This window comes from Acartia tonsa, chromosome 11, assembly GCF_053477335.1.
Source record: "Acartia tonsa isolate MP-2025a chromosome 11, ASM5347733v1, whole genome shotgun sequence".
Classification (NCBI taxonomy): Eukaryota; Metazoa; Arthropoda; class Copepoda; order Calanoida; family Acartiidae; genus Acartia; species Acartia tonsa.
The window spans coordinates 9,392,702-9,412,056 of NC_137270.1; the positions used below are offsets into that span (position 1 = coordinate 9,392,702).

A 19,355-nucleotide genomic window follows, 5' to 3' on the forward strand; every position below is an offset into this window, starting at 1 on the left:
GGTCAAAATTTATTAACTTAAATCGTATTTGCGCCTTTAAATAAAGAATTGTATAAAAAACGAATTTTATAAAAAATCCTTAAAATTTTATGCAGATTTTAAATCTATTATATTGATTAAAAATCTTTAAAACTTTTATAGTCTATTTTACAATCTATAAGATATTTATATGTTTTTCAAATAAACCAAATTCGTTTCTAAAACTGGCAAATTGTAAATTACATTTTGTTAAAGCTTCCTATCAAGAAACTTGTTGCTCTGCCCTGGGGGTTTGAGAAATCCTTAAACACTTTTCATTTAGAAATCAGTAGTTTTTAGACATTACAAGTATACAAACATGAATTCTAAACTGTTTTTTGTTGTAAGTTCTTTTTTTTATTACTATTTAAATCATGCAATAGATTTTTTCTTAAAATCTTTAACAATCAAAATATTTGACTATATTCTTTATTATTTTTAGCCTTATAAACTGCATTGCAATTTAAGTGTAATATTTTTTTTTTTAATTATCTGTTTTAGGCAGTTTTTTTGCTTAGACTTATTTATTTTTTCTTTTAGCTTGTAATGTTGTGTTTAACCCTCTTCCTTGGCTTTGGAATGACTGCTCCTCAAAGCGACGAAGCTAAACGTAATTAAAATTTAATATCTTTATCGTATTAAAAACGCTTGTTCATTTTCTTTATGGACTTAAAAAGTCTGTATTTACTTTTATTGCAATCTTTACAGTTTCATGTTATGACTATTCTTGGTCTTGTTTTGTTTATAAATTAACTATCTTTTATATTGTCGCATGTAGAAAAAAAACTACTTTATTAGTTAGTACCAATATTCTAATGTTTGAGTTAAGAATTATTAGACACGGCTGGACCCTCAGATGTCAAAACTTTATTTTAGTGTTTGGCCAAAATGACTTAGCAATTGTATCTGTAAGTACGTCTAATAACACCCTTTGCTATTTTTAAAATCCTAGAAAATTTTTTTTGCAAGAAAATTGCATAAATTCGCAACCTTTTTTAGAACCACTACATAACTCGAGTTTTAAAACTTTTTATATAAAATCCTTTTTACAAAAAATATCAATAATTACTTAAAATTAAACCTGAAAGAAAAAAAATCTCATTACACGTGTTAATTTGCATGTTTTAGGTCTTTTTTTGAGGAAAGTATAACTTCCACATTTTTGACAATAATATATTTTTTTAACATTTCAAAGTAAAATATAATAAAACTTAAACGATTTTTCTTGAATTATCAGTTGAAAATTTCATCAAACATGCAATTTAAGTGATGAAAATTTAATAAAATCATTTTTTGAATGTTTAGAATTACCAATTTTCTACATTTAAAACAAAATGTTAACAAAATTTTAAAACATTATAATATATAACTTTAAAAATCAATAACATTTTATAAAATGATGTTTTAAAAAATAAATCATTAAAAGGTATTAAAATGCATTTTAAGTTGCTTAAAATTAAAACGAGAATATCTTTTTACACTTTATTCTTTGTAATAGAAATTAATCGTCATTTGTTGAAAATGAAACATTTAATAAACTAATTGAATCTTTTTGTGACCATGTTTAAACTTTTTAATTTTTACACTAAGGTGTTTTTTAATGAAAATCTTTGTTGAATTCTCTTTTGCGACAAAAAAAGAAAGGGAATTTTTTACTATTTCTAGGTTATCTTATGTAATTTAAACTATATAATATGAAATAATTTTTAATTGTCTTTCTTTTGAGCCACAAAACACTGTAAAATGTAACATATATGCTAAAATAACAATTTTTTAATGAATATTATAATATCCTTATATGACATTGCGTCAGAGCTTATTCCTTAGATCATATGTTCATGAAAAGTAGTCATAAACTTGGAGGGTTGTGCTATTTATTAGAATATTAAATAAACTTGAATGGTAAAAATATAAGCATAGCCTTTGTCAATTCAAATGCTTTAGGTATATTATTCGGAAAGTTAGTTAAAAAAGAGAGAATTTTCTGTGTATACTGTTGAAAGACTTTCAAAAATGTAAATTACAAAGCAATCCTAAAAGATCGGGTCGTAGGCGAGTCTTAGTCGGGGGTTTTCTGATAGCAAATATTGCGTTATTGGTATACAATGTAAAAAAAAACATTTTTAAGAAATTCTTTAAATAAAACCCAACGTGTATTGGCAGTACAAACATCTTAATACTAGCAGACATATGTTTATCAACATTTGCAGAAAACTATTTCCACAAGAAAAATTATTCAGGTTTCTACTTCACAATTTTAAATATTTCTTTCTGATAAAATGTTTGACATATATCGTATAATCATTTACCAAAAAAAATATTTTGATAATTTAGATTTCAGAGAAGATTAATCCTTTCAAAAAACTAAGACGACATTTTGCATCTTCTGTCATGACATTTTAGAAAAAAATATAAAAAAAACAAAATTTAGTATGAAAACTATTTTCATCGATTTTTCTGAAGGTATTATCGTATTCTGTGGCTTTGTTATTATCATTTGCTTATTTCGAAAGTGCCAAACATTGTACCCTAACTTATTCATTTAATAAAAAACTAACCGTGTAGAGTGATGCTGCTCTATAATTCAAATGTCCTTCCCTTTCTCTGCCCATAAGGTACTTGATTTTCTCGGCTGTCATATAAGATAAAATCATAGATTTTTTATTTTAGCTTTCACTCTTCATAATTTACTAATTTTTTTATTTAAATGTCTATTTTCAGGGAAAGCTTATTTGCAATGTATAAAAGAGAGTCAATGGTGGTTTTGGGATGCCTGTAAAATTATTCTAAATAGGTATAATAATAATATAAATAATAATTATATTTTATTCATAAACAAAGTTTAAATACAAACATTCTTAGATCTTTAAGACCTAATTGTTTTTATTTTTTCTCATAGATCAGGTTATTATTATCATTTATATGTTAATAAATAGAGACAATATTTCAATAATTACCCAATACTTAGTATAACTTTTTAAAATGTATTTTTCAACTTATGGTATGGTAAGGAAACCGGCCCGAAGCAAGAGAGAATTAACAGGGCTCGGTAGCCACACATAAGACTCAAAATTAAATCCACTTGAGCGCAAAAAAAATAAAATGCTGAAAAGATGGATTGTCTGTTTAGAACCAATTTAGATATCCAGTTGAATTTTCAAGTTATAACATGACGATTTCACTAAGGCTTACACGCGGCTGACTCGCTCCATTATCCTTCTTTATATTTTAAAACAGAAATTAAGACGAGGGACTGGAGAACTGCTTAACCCACCTTTCCCTCACTAAATAATGCTAATTTTCTTGTTTTAGTTCAGGAAAATAATCATGAAGACTCCAAAATGATGCCGTACTGATCTTTCTTGCTGGACTTGGATTATGGCCTTCAAATATTGTGTTAAAGTGTATGACCCTGTTATTTCCAATTTCTTAATGAATATAATCCTATATGATTGTTTGTAAGAGTTTTTGTTTGTTCGTTAAGACCTCGCTAACCACTGAACCGATAAGTTTTCGAATTCAATAAGCTTAATATAAATTATAGAATGGTTTTAGGCTATTACATTTTAAAATTTAAATCTTAGGATGGTTGTAGGTTATTTTTCGTTTTTAAGTTCATAGGGGCGCAGCTGCAAGTGTAATATATAATAAATATTAATTTTTTTGTAAAATTTTATAATTCAATACATACTTAATTATTTGATAATTTTGTAATTCCAAAAAAATTATAAATATAGTTTAAAATATGGTTTAGATTTTTTTTTGAATAATTTATGTTGCAGCACATGAATTGAGAATAATAAGTTTAAAAGAAGCACATCAATTTCAAGCATGAAAAATTTTGATTTAATATAATAAAGTCTGACACAAAAAATGAAGTCTTGCTGAATTAAATATTATTGCTAAATAACAAATTCAATTCTTTTTTTTGTAAATTGCGGCTTAAAATAGATATACATCTGTAGTTTATATTTTAATTTACTATGTCGGTCTGTCTGGCAGTCATGCCTGGGAGAGAGAGAGGAAATAATGGGCTGTTTATTACACAAGTCCCCAAAGTTTTATAATAACGTTTTCTTCTTCGTTGGCTTAACAACTTTGTGGGCTTTAGTGGATTTTAATTGGTTGATTTGTTAAGTTGAGTGTTCAAACGTTTCATTTACTAATTTTAATTTACAGAAGAAAATTTTGTGTATCATCATTGCATTGGGGATTTACATCAATTCATCGGCCATTGTCTTGTCCTTTTAGATCCCTGCAGTCATGCTATCAAACGACATATATGTATACATAAACATATTTATATAAGGTTTGGTGATTTTTACTCTTTCTGTTACTCTAAGTATTTTTTATGATAACTGGCCACCTGCTCTTTAACTTAATTTGTTCGTTTGTCATTATATGATTTTTTTGCTTCACTTCTTTAATGTTTTAATCCTTGTTTTTTAAGAAACCCACCTCAGAACACCTATCCCTGTCTTCAACTAAGTCTGAAATTCCGAATACTTGTTTATTAGATAAATTATCACTTGGATGTTGCACCAGATTTTCATGTACTGTGATAATGTGATGCTCGAATTTGTCTCACCATTTTTGATCCATCCCCTCATCTCTTACTGTATGGACGAAATTACCAATAAATGAGGTCCATATTAACAAGCTAAATTAATGACAAATTTTCCCCTGTTAATATATACACGTATATCCTATATCCATAATGCGATATGTAGTACTAGCAGCTTCGCCCCTAGCCTCTAGGGGCTTTGCCCCAAAAGGTATAATTACATCTTCTATTACTTACCCAGCAAAACGGATCGCAAATATTTTCGCACCTACCCAGCAGGAAAACATTTTCTCGTTTAAATAACGAATTCGCAAAATTCGTAAAAAAAAATAGTCTAATGTGTTCTCAAGAAACTACTGGTGCTGCTCATAGTCTAATGTGTTCTCAAGAAAAAAAAATTTTTTGGGGGGGGTAAATTTTTATTTTTGGGGGGGTTGGGGGTGTCCCACCCCCCAAGAAAATAGCTTAAAACCACCACAGGACTGATAGGTATTTACCCTGAAGAGTAGAATCCAATCGGTTCAGTGGTTACCGAGATCTTAAGCTTCAGACGGACGGACAGACAGACGGACGGACGGACGGACAGACATCAAGCTACTTTGTATTATAGATAAGAGTATTTACAAAAACTTCTCCTTTTCTAACACTATAAAAAATTAATTATCTAAAATACATGTATGTATTTCTGAGTCTCATCTCTTTTTGTGCAAAAGATCTCACCAACTGCTGGACCAATATGAAGCTTTGCATAAGTCTTGGGATCTACTTTTGAGGTGAATACTAGAGTACCTCCATTATCCTAAGAGAAATTTCAATGGTCTTCCCTTTCTCAAAAGTTCTCCTAGAGGACTCTTGACGTTGGGGGATTATTTACAAAAGTGGGTTTTTTTTTTTGGGGGGGGGGGGGTTGGAGGGGGTTAGGATTACTTAAAATTCAAAAGTAGAGAAGTTAATATTTATTTCTCGCATCATATTATAAACAGCTTTCCGCAAATATAAAATGTACAAGTATAAGATTAAAACCAGTTTTTTTAGATGCCGAAGACAAAGGCTACAAACATTGGTTTTAATCTTATGAGTGTGCATTTTTATTTCGTAGGAAATTGAATATAATACATGATTTTTTCGTATGGATGAGAACCAGTTCTAATCCGCCGGATATTAATCGGTTTCGAATGAATAAGAGTAATGTTGTTGCAGAAGATGATGAGTAATTTGTGAAATTACATTTTTTGTTTATTTTGAACATTTTAGAGTGTTATATGTAGTGTTTGAATTTGCACATATGTTATTCTTAAGTCATTGCTCTTTTATTTTAATTGTCATTTTCTTCTTTTACTTTTAATTTTCTTCTTTTTCTTTAATTTTTATTATCATTTTCCTTCATTACTTTTAATTTTCTTCTCCTTTTACTCACTCTCTTTTTTCTCATTTTCTAAGATATATTATATTTTTGCAATTATTTCTTTTCTTGTTGCTTTTTTTCTAAATTTGTTTAAAATCATTCTTATTCTTTTGCTCATTTTAGCACATCTTCTCTATAAACTTTTAACTTTTTATTTAGATTGTATTTTACTTTAGCACTTTTAAAATTGAGTTCAATGCTTTTACAAATAAAAGTTTAGGCCAATAACACAAAGAACCAATATTTTGCCTCAATGAAAACAAGATGTTTTCAAAAAATGTATGAACAATTAAACAATAAATCTCTTTTTGACTTTTGTCCCTTGCTTAAGAAGCGCAGCCACTCTATAATTAATGTATGTTTGTTCGTCCTTCTAAGCAAGTTAGATAAACAGACAACTTACTCTTTAAGAAATTCAAAACATAATAGGTATATTTTATTATTTAATGATTGCATGATATTACTTGCCAAAGTTATGTTTGTAAAATATTGTAAACTTTTATTGCTCCACTACTTAGTTATTTAAATGTCATTGTTTTAAAGTCTATACAAGAGACATTGCATTTCCATAGGTATTCATACATAACATTTGAAAAACATATTAAGCAATTTATAGGTTTTTACTATTACATTAAAGTTGTAATTTAGTTTTGGGAATAAAAACTAGTCGTACGATCAGATAGTATCAGGGGCGTTCAGGAGGGAGGTGTCAATACCCCTCCCCCCCCCCTCCCGTGTGAAGGACTTTCATCCGTTTTAACATCCCCTTCAGGATAATAACCCCTTGGCAGGACTCCTGTGCACGCTAAAGTATTATATTAAGATTGCATGTGTTGGGTATACAAAGATTATTTGTGTAAGGGGGAAAAGAAAAATTTTTTAACATTAATTTGTCGCCAACTTCCTTTTGCTACTGTTTCATATTATCTGTTATTTTTAAATAACACCTACTTCAGATTTCCCAAGTTGATTGAAAATCATGTTGTTTATTTTTTAGTTTTAGTCAGAAATTTTGGTGACAACACATTAATGTTAAGAACACACTATAAACATCAAATTCTTGTTGTGAAATTATAAAATAAAACGCTTGTGAAATTTTGATTTTAAGTCTTTTAAACTAAAAATACTTTTTTATCAATTTCTTAATAATTTTTATCTTAGGAAGGTTATATGATAATGTGTGGGAGGAATAGACAAGCACAGAACCCCCATACCCCCTTATTTAAAAAAAATAAATAAAGGGGGAGGGATTAGTTTTCTATGCTCGCTTTTAACTTAAATGGAAAGCACCAATCGATTTTTAATGGTGATAGAGTTTATGAAACCTGAAACAGAATGAAACCTAGGCAGTACCAATATGGAGCTTCCATAAAAAAAACTACCACCCTCCATTAATTTAAATGTATTTTAAAAATAAAGGTAAAGGTTTTTGCGCTCGCTTGGAACTTTAAAGGAAAGCACCAAGATATTATTGGGGGGGGGGGGTGTTTTGAAACAGTTTGAAACCTAGGTAATACCAGTATCTCCTAAAAAAATGAACCAAATTCACATCGATTCATTTATATAATGCATATTTTTGAAGTTATTCAAACCTTACAATATTGATTTTCAAATGTTAAAATTTCAGAAAAAATGAAAAAGCTTTTTACAGTATTAATAATTGGGAATGCCATACCATAATTTTATAAAAAAAAATCTTCAAATTTTATTAAATAAAGAATTTCAATCGTCTTTTCAAATAGTTTTACTTTCCAATGGGAATTAACCATTTAAAAATATACATAGTACATTGTAATATTAAATCATAAACTAAAGCAACTTGTGAAAATAAAGGTCCATGGTATGAATCTGGACCAGGTTTTTGTACCTGGAACCTGCAGAGCCAAGGCAATGTCGGCTGGTCAGTGGCAATACAGGGGTAAAAATAACATTTTATTTCAAAAAATAACTATTTTTTAAAATACATTTTATAGAATACATTTATTTATTTATTTAGAATAATAAATGAAGGATTAATATTGCAAAATTTGTTTTTCTTTAACTTTGTTTTCTTATTTAGAATTGTGTTGGCCTGGGTGAATGTAATTTACTAATTCAACTTCTGAGAAACCTACAGAAGCCATTACCAAAAGGTAAAAGATTCATTCTTGTTTTGTATAATGGTCGCATGCATAAGCTCTTGCGGAGTTATACAATAAGTTTTTTTCCCCTATGCCTAACCACTACAGTTGGACTTAAGCCTTTACCTGCGGAATTGAACAAATGAAAAACCTTTTCTCCTGTTATTCAACTTCAAAAATATAATAGTGGGTTACTATGTTCGACAAGGCACTTTGAGGGAGGGCTCCTCTTTGTGCAATAATGTATTTTAAAGGATACACTTTTTATTGACATAATTGTTCTTGTTAGATGTTGGTTTGATGATAAGAGATTCATTTTTCTGCAAGCATGGGGGATCTAATACTGGCGTTTCTGTTTGCTGTCCCAGGTATTTGCATTATTTGTCGTTGGACATGTATAATTTTTTTAGATGTCACTAAAGGGAAGTGGATATAAGAAAGAAAATTGAGAATATGGGTTAAAAGAATCTGGGTCTTCAACAATGATTGGATTTAGATAGTTGGATTGGATATTCTATTAGTTTATTCTTCAATGATTAGTCAAATTTTTGTATTAATACACATAAGATACATCATCTACTGAAATCAGTAACGTGTGGTATCAACGATTCAACACCCCCTTAAAAATATAATTTGGACTATCTTTCCACTTTGTTACCCCTGAATTACAACCCACTGAAATACTGTGCACGCCATTGATAGAGAAGGGATATAATAACAAGCTGTTTCTTAGGGGTAAAATTAGATGTTCATTAATGCCATTAACAACAAACTCCATAGTATTAAAACATAGAATAATAATACCAAAGGATTACTAGTGGACTCCTCACATTCTAACCTCAAAAATTATTTTTTTTATCTTGTTACCCATAATGCCCCCTTCATTCAAATTGTAATTATTAGAATAGAGTTTAAAATTATTTTTTTTTTAGGGAGAGTGTTGTACGATTTAATACTCCGGTAATAAAAGCTTGAATTTAATTTATTAATAGATAACATACTTAATTCTATCAAATTTGCTTAAATACTTTTTTTTATATCTTAACACAAAATAATTTCATTTAATATATACAAATCTATTATAATGATTTTTTGTATACCTATCCTCATTAAACAAATTTATTAGTTATCATTTATTTGAATACTTCAGGTTGCGATGGGAACTTGTGAATATCAGGTTTATATTTCGATTATGTGATTTTAAAACAAATGCCTAACTTTTTTTATAAATTTTCATTCCCATATAAACAACCCCTTAAATAGTGGATGTAAATATTCATTTATTTCCCGGAGGTAGTCATTTTTAGAAAATTTTTATTTTTTTTGGGAAGATTTTAGAATTTTTATTAATTACTAAAAGAAAGAAAAATTATACCAGGGAATAAATGAAATTTAAAAACCAAAATTAAACCACATTTTACAAGCATAAAAATGAGTTTTCGTTTAAATGAGAATGATATTCCAACTTTGGAATTGAAGCATGTTAAATTCAATCTTATTTTACATTACTTTTACTTTGAGCCTGTATGCCTCAGGGAAATCAACCTTTTACACTTTTAAAAATTAGTTAGAAGCATGATAAACCTGACCAAATATTGCAATTCACTTTTTTTTAAATCAAAGCATTTAAACGGGTTTTAATTTGTAGCTTCGTCGCGCGGCTGCCGAGCCCTGTATTCTAACTACAAAACTAATAGTTAAACCCCATATTTCAGGATGGTTCTCAAGGATCATGTGTAGCATACACAAAATGTTTCCCATTCATTCAAATGTTGGCAAACCTCAGACGGGTAAGAAATCTGACAATATTGACAACATTAATATGTAGCAAAGGTCATAGATAAAAACTATCAGCTAACAAAGCAAAAAAAAATTATAGACAGCTGGATTGGATTATTATTAAGTGGGTTTTGATTGATAAGTAGAGTTCTCTAATTAAGAGCATCCGAAAAATTTCCACGACGAATTTTTGGTGCCTTTCCACAAAGTGCCTGTTGTGAACTTAATCCCCCATCGCTATTTTTGAAATAAAGGAGAAGGTTATTTTTTCCCTGCGGGGAATACCCAGTACCCTGTATAACCTAACCTAACTTGTCCTAAATCAACGAACAAACAAACGATAAACTTTATAGATTGATTATGATATTTATTTATATTATTTTTAGCCTTTGCCCTCTGGAATTCCAATCATAATGAAGGAGGTGAGTTTCATTTTTTTTTTAAACTTATATTATATAAAACAAGTATATTAAAATCCATGAAGTCTTGGGCTGTGAAGTGTAACTTTTTTGTGACTGATACTTTGAACTATGGTCAAGTATGTTGAAAAATGTCCAGAAATAGTCTAGATGTAGTTGAAGCTTGTTAATACTATCCCCATTAGAAAGGACTATGACGTCAAACGACATCTTTGGCCAAATGTTGGAACATTTGTTCACTTTTTTGTGAGGCACTATAAGCTGCTTTCTTGAAATATTAGGGAAAGAGAACATTTCTGATCATAAATAATTACCTAACTAATATTGAAGCTCTTTGTAGTGCCTTAAAAAAATGACGGCATACAATACAAATGACCAATTGTAGGCCGATACACAGGCTAAATTACTTATTGCAGATAAGTATACATTTTAATTGCCCAATGGTAAACCAGTACGCTGTCATTTTTTTATAGGCACTATAAAAAACTTTCTAATTTTTTCAGAAAGCCTAAAATGTCACGAGTGACGTCATAAAAATACGTCTAAAAAGGAAGGATGAAGGTAGTAGTCGGAAAGACAACTCCCAAAAAAGAGATGGATTTTTATGACGTCACAAGTGACATTTTAGGCTTTCTCAATTTGTTTAATGATAATATTTTGGTTTTGCACATGTTTGTCCTTGTTTAGGTATATTTATGTGGCCAGGAACCAGACACGGGGCTACCAAAAATATGCTGTCCTAGAGATGGACTCCAAGATCCTAACTTTCTTGGTGAGAAAGCCTTATGTAAAAGTTGTCTGTCTTCCTGTGTGTAACAAAGGTTCTCGCTAACCGATGAACCGAATGGTTCTTCTGTACAATGAAGCACATAAAAACATATTGCCTACAAAAAAAATTACTTTTACTTTTTCAAACTAAAATTGAAAAGTAGGAGGTGGGGTCGATCTCCCCACCGCCAACTCCAGTGTTACTAGGTGCGTAGCCACTAGTTTCAAATAATTAATAAAGTGAAGCAGCGCTTAGAGCATTCATACGCATGGAATTTCCATATACTTATAAATTGATGCATTTTAACTGTTTAGCTGAAAACAATTCAATTTTATAAACTCTCTAGGGGCATCTTATTTTTCCTTATCTGATTATTGGAAGCTTTGGAATATCCCGCTTTACGTCATATTTCCTTCTAGTATGACGTCATTTGGAATACTTCAGCCAAACTGTTGTTTAATTTGTCGCCTTCTTTACGAGGCACTTTTACAATATAAAGTAAGCGCAAAGCATAATTGCAAGGTTGTTTTTGGCTGTATTTGATTTTTAAAAAAAATTTAGACCTTAATAAAGCTTTCCTTTAAAATAGTATTTATAAAGTCCAGTGATAAGCAATAGAGTAGGAGTCATACTTAATACCTACTTGTTTTAGATTAGGATTAACGTTAGCATTCAAATTTATCATTAAATTACAGCAATAAATGTTGCAATTATCCCTGATTTTAAGGCAGTTTTATAATAAACCAATGAAGTTTTTAGCTATTCTTTGAGATTAAACCCGAATAATACTAACTATGTGTTCATATCCTTTTAATAATATAACGAGCTATACATAAAGTATACTTATGTTTAGAATATTCTCAATTGAATAAAAATGAAACAAGTACAACCACAACCCAAGCTACAACAACTACAACAGGAAAAAATCAACATAAACATAATATTCATAAAGAAGTAGTTGAAATTGTCTTATAATCATAGCTATGCATGACTGATAATGAATATATATCATGGAGGAAGAGGGCATTGGATAGTAAATAAAAATGATCCTTTTTTTCTCATTTGACATAAAAACTTTAAGCTTTTTATTCTTGATTAGTTAGCAAAAACTAACAGTGATTAAACTTATCCAACAAATTTGTTTTATTTTTCCATTTTCATGTAAATTTTCTGAAATGGATGTAAATTTTTTGTCTTACTTTTACTGCTATACCTACCAAAATGTATTTTTATTGATTAAAAAATATAATTAAAGAGGAAGAAACTACATTAAAAACAACTACCTCTACAACAACTACAACTACTACTACAACCACTACTACTACAACTACAACCACAGAAAATCCAAGATCATTTCAAGAGCATCCAGGTTAACTATGCATTTCCTCAAGTTAATTTCCAAATGACAGCCATTTTTAAGAAATTAAGACCTAAATACAAAGACTCAGGATTATAAATGAATATATTGCTGTACAATCCCAATGATAATACACAAAATACCCATAAATCAATAAAGATCCTTAAAGTTGTTAGGCCAACGAATGAGAAGACGTTATTATAAACCTTTGGGGACTAGTGTTATAGTCAAAAATTCTTTATCTAACAAAGAGGCCATTAAAAATAAGGCATGCAAAAAAGGACTCGCTCCAAAAAATTAAATCAACAGACCACAAGACCTTTCCAAAATGAAACAAGCAAAGAAGTTTACAAAGAAGTAAAAGTCTGTATTCTTGATAAAAAATATCCAGGTATGAACGTGTTGAGTAACCTTCAAACATGTGGACGGCCATTTGTTGTAGATGGGTAAGCAAAATAAAAAAAAACTTACATAATTATAAAAAATGTTTTGTTGCAGTGATTTTAAAAATAGTTGGCTGTTTTGTGTTGGAAATTAATATCATTAATAATATTTTTTGTTCCTAGTTATGATTATCTCAAAATATCTGAGTAATTTCAAGACTGCAAACGGTGGAACGTACCAATTATGCTCGAACAAAATTTTTAAAAATAAAAGAAGGACTACAAAAAAATATGGAACATCATAACTCAATAATACACGGTTATCTCACATGCACACAAATGCGAGAAAAAGATTTATTATACGCGTTTTTTTTCTTCATTGAAGCTTTCCCCGTGGATCATTGGATCATGGTTATTCCAGAATATTTAATATTTATATATAGGTTTTATTAATTGAACTTTATTGAAGAATGTGGAGAATTGTTGGAGGAAAAGCAGCAAAGCTTGGACAATTTCCTTGGCTTGCTAACATTGGATACACAGGTAATATACAACAAGGTTTATCCTGCATAGCCCTATACTAAAGACAATAATAAATGCTGTTGATTTACTGAGTAGGTAAAACGTTTCAAATAATCCTTTTTAGGCAACCAAGAATCATGTACATTCGACCAAATTAGAAAATAAACAATATCCAAGCTGACAAAATGATTTTTACATAATTTAAGTTTTTAAAAACCTAGCTTACGTACAGTCTAACATATGAATGGAATAAAAAAGCTATGCCTATAGAACAAACATTGTGAGTAGAAACTTGCTGGATTAACTATTGGACTAATGGTGATCAAAAACAGATTTCTCTACACTATGAAAATTGTAAAGAATAAGAAAATGCAAAAAAAAGAACCAATTTGTAAAAGATCTCACAAAGACATTATCATTGTTTTGATTTAGATAAAAACAATCAACTATCCTTTAGATGTGGAGGTACTTTAATAGGTACATATATATTATTTCGCAGCCGGCTGTAAAAAACACTTTCAAAGCCGAAAAAAGTTAAAAATATATGTTGACAGCTCTAGACCCTTTTTAACTAAAAATAAACTCCTAAAACCCTTTTATTCTTCCAAAATTAACCCCTACCTAAAAAACTCAGAATATATGTAATTTGGCTTCAAGTTAAATTTATCAATTTAATACTTGAGATAAATATATTAATACGGAAAAAATCACTAAACTTTCCAAATTGAAAGTCAACATAGATAGATAGATAGATAGATAGATAGATAGATAGATAGATAGATAGATAGATAGATAGATAGATAGATAGATAGATAGATAGATAGATAGATAGATAAATAGATAGATAGATAGATAGATAGATAGATAGATAGATAGATAGATAGATAGATAGATAGATAGATAGATAGATAGATAGATAGATAGATAGATAGATAGATAGATATAGATAGATAGATAGATAGATAGATAGATAGATAGATAGATAGATAGATAGATAGATAGATAGATAGATAGATAGATAGATATAGATAGATAGATAGATAGATAGATAGATAGATAGATAGATAGATAGATAGATAGATAGATAGATAGATAGATAGATAGATAGATAGATAGATAGATAGATAGATAGATAGATAGATAGATAGATAGATAGATAGATAGATAGATAGATAGATAGATAGATAGATAGATAGATAGATAGATATAGATAGATAGATAGATAGTTAGATAGATAGATAGATAGATAGATAGATAGATAGATAGATAGATAGATAGATAGATAGATAGATAGATAGATAGATAGATAGATAGATAGATAGATAGATAGATAGATAGATAGATAGATAGATAGATAGATAGATAGATAGATAGATAGATAGATAGATAGATAGATAGATAGATAGATAGATAGATAGATAGATAGATAGATAGATAGATAGATAGATAGATAGATAGATAGATAGATAGATAGATAGATAGATAGATAGATAGATAGATAGATAGATAGATAGATAGATAGATAGATAGATAGAAAATCCAACACAGTAGAGTTGGTGTGCTACATTTCCTAAAAAATGGGTTTTTGAATATTTGAATGATGGGTAGATATTTCAGGGATGGTACTCAAAGCTTTCAAACTACTTTATCTTATTTGTTGACTAAAAAACTTTGGTACTTTTATTACATTGTTATTTGTTGGTAAAAGTGTCGAACTATGACGTCAGAAAAATTAACAGTTAACCAATGAGAGGCCGCTATATATTTTACCACAGTGAATACTGGCTTCTTATTGGTTAATTGTTAATTTTTTCTGACGTTTTTGTTCGACACTTTTACTGTTTTCTTCAAACTTTTCAACAAATGATGTAGAAATGGGGTAATTTAATTTACCGCTATTGAGCATGATGTTTATCAATTTATCCTCTAATATCTTATCCCTTAAGGTCCAAGAAATGTTTAAAACTTATTTATAACCCTCCGTCCCCTTTCAACTTTTAAGTACTCCCTTTTTAAAAGCGAAGCTTTTCTAAAATTAGGGTCGGTCCGTCCATACGTCCGACCGTAAATTTAGGCATGTTAGAATTGTCCTATTGATTTCACACTTTGCATGGTGATTACTGTAGTATTTCGGTACGATTTAGAAAGCGTAGCAACTCTATAATTATTACCAGAATGTCCGTACGTTCATTTTAAACATTTTTAACTTTTTAAGAACAAATTTTTATCAGATAATTTTATCCGATTGATCTGATTTTTTGGAATATTGATTCCTAGGACAAAAAAAAACAATGTTATAAGCGAAGCATCTATATTATAAAGTCCTAAAAACGTAAGTATGTTCTTAAACATTATTCTATTTTTAAGCAGTTTTTAACAAATTTACTTACAATTTTGATTCGACACTTATGTTAGTTTGTTCTCCCGATTCAGAGCTTCGCTTTTATGGATATTGTCATCCTTGTTACAATTGACTTTTAACAAAAAAGTGAAGCCTTACTATAATTAGGGTCAGTCCGTCCGAACACCGTCTGGAACGGATAGCTTTTTTTTGTTAATTTAGGCATTGTCTTATCGATTTATACGATTTATAAAGCATAGTTTCTCTATAATCGTTACCAGAATGACTGATTTTTAACTTTTTGAACAAATAATTTTGATATAATTGTCCGACATGTATATGTATGTCCTTAAACATTATCCTGTATTTCAGCAGTATTTTAACAAATTTACTTACAATTTTGATTCGTTTTTTATACATTTATAATCTGATTATTCAGTTTGACACTCTACAAATTTCAATGTTCGTTTGTCCAACCGTTTCAGAGCTTCGCTTTTATATACATTATCATCCTTGTTTTTACAGAAAAAGAACTTTCAATTTTAGCCAAGTAGGTGGGAGATATCTGACACCTTTTTTCCAACAAATGTTCCCTTGTTAGATTAAGTAATTAGTTATATTATTTTTACCACATATTTCCATTTTTCTGGAAATATAAATATTTTTAAAATCTTAATTGGCTAGATTAAAAAAAAAGTTAAAATAAAAAGACAGCCATATCGATAGACAAATAGAGAGATAGAGGACAATTAAAGTGTTAAAAGATAAATAGACAGATATATAGAAAGATGGATAGACTTTTGTGATGGGAGGGGGGAATGTCTTGACCTCATAAACCTCTGAATAAGTTTCTGTGACCTATATAAAGTCACTCTGAAAAATAAAGGAATATTATTCATAAAAAGATATATTGGGTTGGAGGTATGAAGGGAGTGGATTGGGTTAGGGGGGGTGGAAAGGGGGTAATTGTTATTCTAGCTCGCTGCAAATTTTATTTTATTAGAGAACATGAAAATCTGATGTAAAAGCCAAGTAATAATATGTCCATAGTAAGGTCAGTAAGGGCAATTTCAAATGTTTAAAGTTAAGAGTCCCTTTAAAACAACAAAATTTTAAAGCAGTATCTTCATATGTAGTATATACAAAAAAATGTTGTTTTTTTTATTGAACTTAAAAAAATCATGCACAAGAAATAGTTTTATTAGTAGTTTTACTTAACCTAATATCAAATCATATGGGTCCTAACCATTATCAAAAAAAATGTTATGGGATTCTTGAGTAAAATGACAATACGTTGAATTAAATTTTAGCAAGCCCATAAATATCTTTAAACTAGCCTACAGCTCACGTTGTTCGCTGGTCTGTAATGCTCTTGAGAATATTAAATATCCGTACTAGAAAGGTAGAAGGCTAATGCAATTATTAAGATATGACGAAGTGGCCTCAGGCCGCCTTAGGGTCCGAGTTATTAGGAAAAATTATTATATTATGAATTATAGAGTAGCTTCCTACTAAAAAATATTTTAGCAGAAAATCTTACTTGAACTTTGTATGTCTGTCTGGTACAAAATCAGAATTATGATTTACTTAAAATTAAAAATGAAAAGCAAATTTGTCTGTGAGGATTTCGCTGACTAAAAAGCATCATATATATTTAATTAACTTTGTCAGTCAGTCCGTTCATTATGCTAAAGTTTTAGTAATTAGATTTTATGGTATTTTATGTTTTAAGTTTACTGTATATATTTCTATTGACATCTAATGTTTTAACCACATTGTCCGTCTATTTTATTAGCTTTTTATGAACTTCACAAAGTTTATGGATATTATCATATGTTTCTTGGTACTCTAATTGAAATGTCTGTCTGTCTGTCTGAAAGAAACCGTAAAGAAGTAAACGTGAATTTCTCTTCAGTTATAAAAGATCAATGGCTGGAATTAAAAACATCCCCATACTGATGAACTTACTTTGTCCGTCCGTCTGTTGGAATGCTTTGATATGCATCTACTATCATAGATATTATATAAATTCTATTGTAAAGATTTCCATGTTTATTAGCTTTACTAAGGACTTATAAATGATGTCATCCTTGTTTAGCTTTAAAATTTCTAAGAAATTCTATATGTTCTATAATTAATATCTTATCAAGAGTAAGGGCACATCAAGGGTAAACCTTGGTGGGTTAGGGCCCCCTGCAGGAGTTAGGCTTATGCAAAAAAAACTATCCCTTCTAATTTACAATTTATTTATAAAATATGGAAGTGTATTTTCAATGCTCGATATGCACTCGATATGGGAAAGCACCCTAATCCTCACTTTGGCTGACCTTGCTTTTTTATTAAATATAATATTTTTTACGCGAAGTCCCTCTTTAATTAGAAATGTCCATCTGAGGGTAAAACATAATTCACCATCTGCTATTAAAGATAGACGGTTTTAATTTTTGAGAATATACCCTATACCTTTAAGCATCCAATATGTGATTTACTTATTCCATCAGCCTGTCGGAAATACCCTGCAAGGCATTTAATTTAAAATGTAAAAATTTTATTTATCAAATTCTAAATTAGATAGACGATCACTTCTGATTTTTCTAGAGAAGATTTTCCTGATAAATGAATATCTACTCTCTACCTTATTTAGTCGGTTAGTCTGTCTGTAACCCTCCAGATGACATCAATTTCTGTAGAGAAATGTGCCTTTTCTTCTATTGAAAATAGAAGTCTAGCCTATAGTCCTTAAAATAAAGTAAAAGGATCTCGGTGTGTGTGTGTGTCTGTCTGTACTAAAAGATCTCTATAAACGCAGAATCGATATGGTTCTCGTTTACAAAAAAGCATCCATTATATAATTTACCTGGTCTGTCAGTCTATCGGTAATGCTCTGATTGTCATTTGATTGATAGAAAGATGAATTTTTCCCTGGTAAAATTTTACAGGGTGATGAGCATCTACTCTGCATCTCAATTGGCCCGTCAGTCTGTCTGCAAAAATATGTTTTTCCACTTTTTTTATGAAGGTTAAGATCTCAATAACTACTGAAGCAATTGGGTTCTCTATTTTAGGTAAGCTTTAAATAGGTCCCATGATGTTATTAGGCTATTTTATTTTCAGATGGTTTTGAGCTATTTTTTCTAGCCTGTTTCTGCCCCTTTTAATTGAGAGCCCCTGGATGCTAGGTACACATCCACTAGTTTAAAATATTCTTATGCATTTAGAATAGAAAGAGATAAATATATTAACTTACACATAAAGATTACTTCAAGTTCAACTACTTACGTTAGAATTTCTGTCCGGCTGATTTTAGTTATTTATTTTATAATAAAAGCCTTTGATACTATGAACGTATTAACATTCTGCCTTGACGTTTTCTTGTTTTAAAAAAAAACCTCTCTCTAACTTGCTTTTTCTTCCATTTTCTTTTGATTTCTTAATTTAATCTTCAAATACGTGTTATTAATAAAGCCATTTTCATTCTTTCAAAAATGCAATTTAAATTACGGAATTTATTTTCCAATATATATTTTTTATAACCGTCAGGAAAGGGTTAAAATGTTTTTAATTTTTGTTTCAATATTTGGACACATTAGGGAGGGGCGCTAGAATCAACTCATTTTAAAACTAAGTTTTCTTAAATTTACTACATTATGAATTTAAATTTTCTTTTTTAAGAATAGT

At 29.4% G+C, this 19,355-nt stretch overlaps 1 protein-coding gene and 1 long non-coding RNA gene across 2 annotated transcripts in view; both read left to right on the forward strand.

The window, feature by feature from the left end:
* The first annotated feature begins 301 nt into the window (after nucleotides 1–301).
* Nucleotides 302–3,766, forward strand: LOC145332854 (uncharacterized). The gene is made up of 4 exons (XR_013884353.1): nucleotides 302–361; nucleotides 559–628; nucleotides 2,740–2,812; nucleotides 3,331–3,766. It is a non-coding gene; the product is annotated as an uncharacterized LOC145332854 (long non-coding RNA).
* Nucleotides 3,767–7,618: 3,852 nt separating this feature from the next.
* LOC145332855 (CLIP domain-containing serine protease HP8-like) overlaps nucleotides 7,619–19,355 on the forward strand; it is a 31,119-nt gene continuing 19,382 nt past the window's right edge. The window contains exons 1-14 of the mRNA XM_080177937.1: nucleotides 7,619–7,650; nucleotides 7,844–7,905; nucleotides 8,047–8,119; nucleotides 8,397–8,475; nucleotides 9,040–9,067; nucleotides 9,258–9,284; nucleotides 9,823–9,897; nucleotides 10,273–10,308; nucleotides 10,993–11,077; nucleotides 11,928–11,991; nucleotides 12,328–12,443; nucleotides 12,823–12,877; nucleotides 13,284–13,357; nucleotides 13,769–13,813. Coding sequence (XP_080034063.1) covers nucleotides 7,620–7,650; nucleotides 7,844–7,905; nucleotides 8,047–8,119; nucleotides 8,397–8,475; nucleotides 9,040–9,067; nucleotides 9,258–9,284; nucleotides 9,823–9,897; nucleotides 10,273–10,308; nucleotides 10,993–11,077; nucleotides 11,928–11,991; nucleotides 12,328–12,443; nucleotides 12,823–12,877; nucleotides 13,284–13,357; nucleotides 13,769–13,813 — 850 coding nt within the window. The 5' untranslated portion in view covers nucleotide 7,619. The remainder of the gene's footprint in view (nucleotides 7,651–7,843; nucleotides 7,906–8,046; nucleotides 8,120–8,396; nucleotides 8,476–9,039; nucleotides 9,068–9,257; nucleotides 9,285–9,822; nucleotides 9,898–10,272; nucleotides 10,309–10,992; nucleotides 11,078–11,927; nucleotides 11,992–12,327; nucleotides 12,444–12,822; nucleotides 12,878–13,283; nucleotides 13,358–13,768; nucleotides 13,814–19,355) is intronic.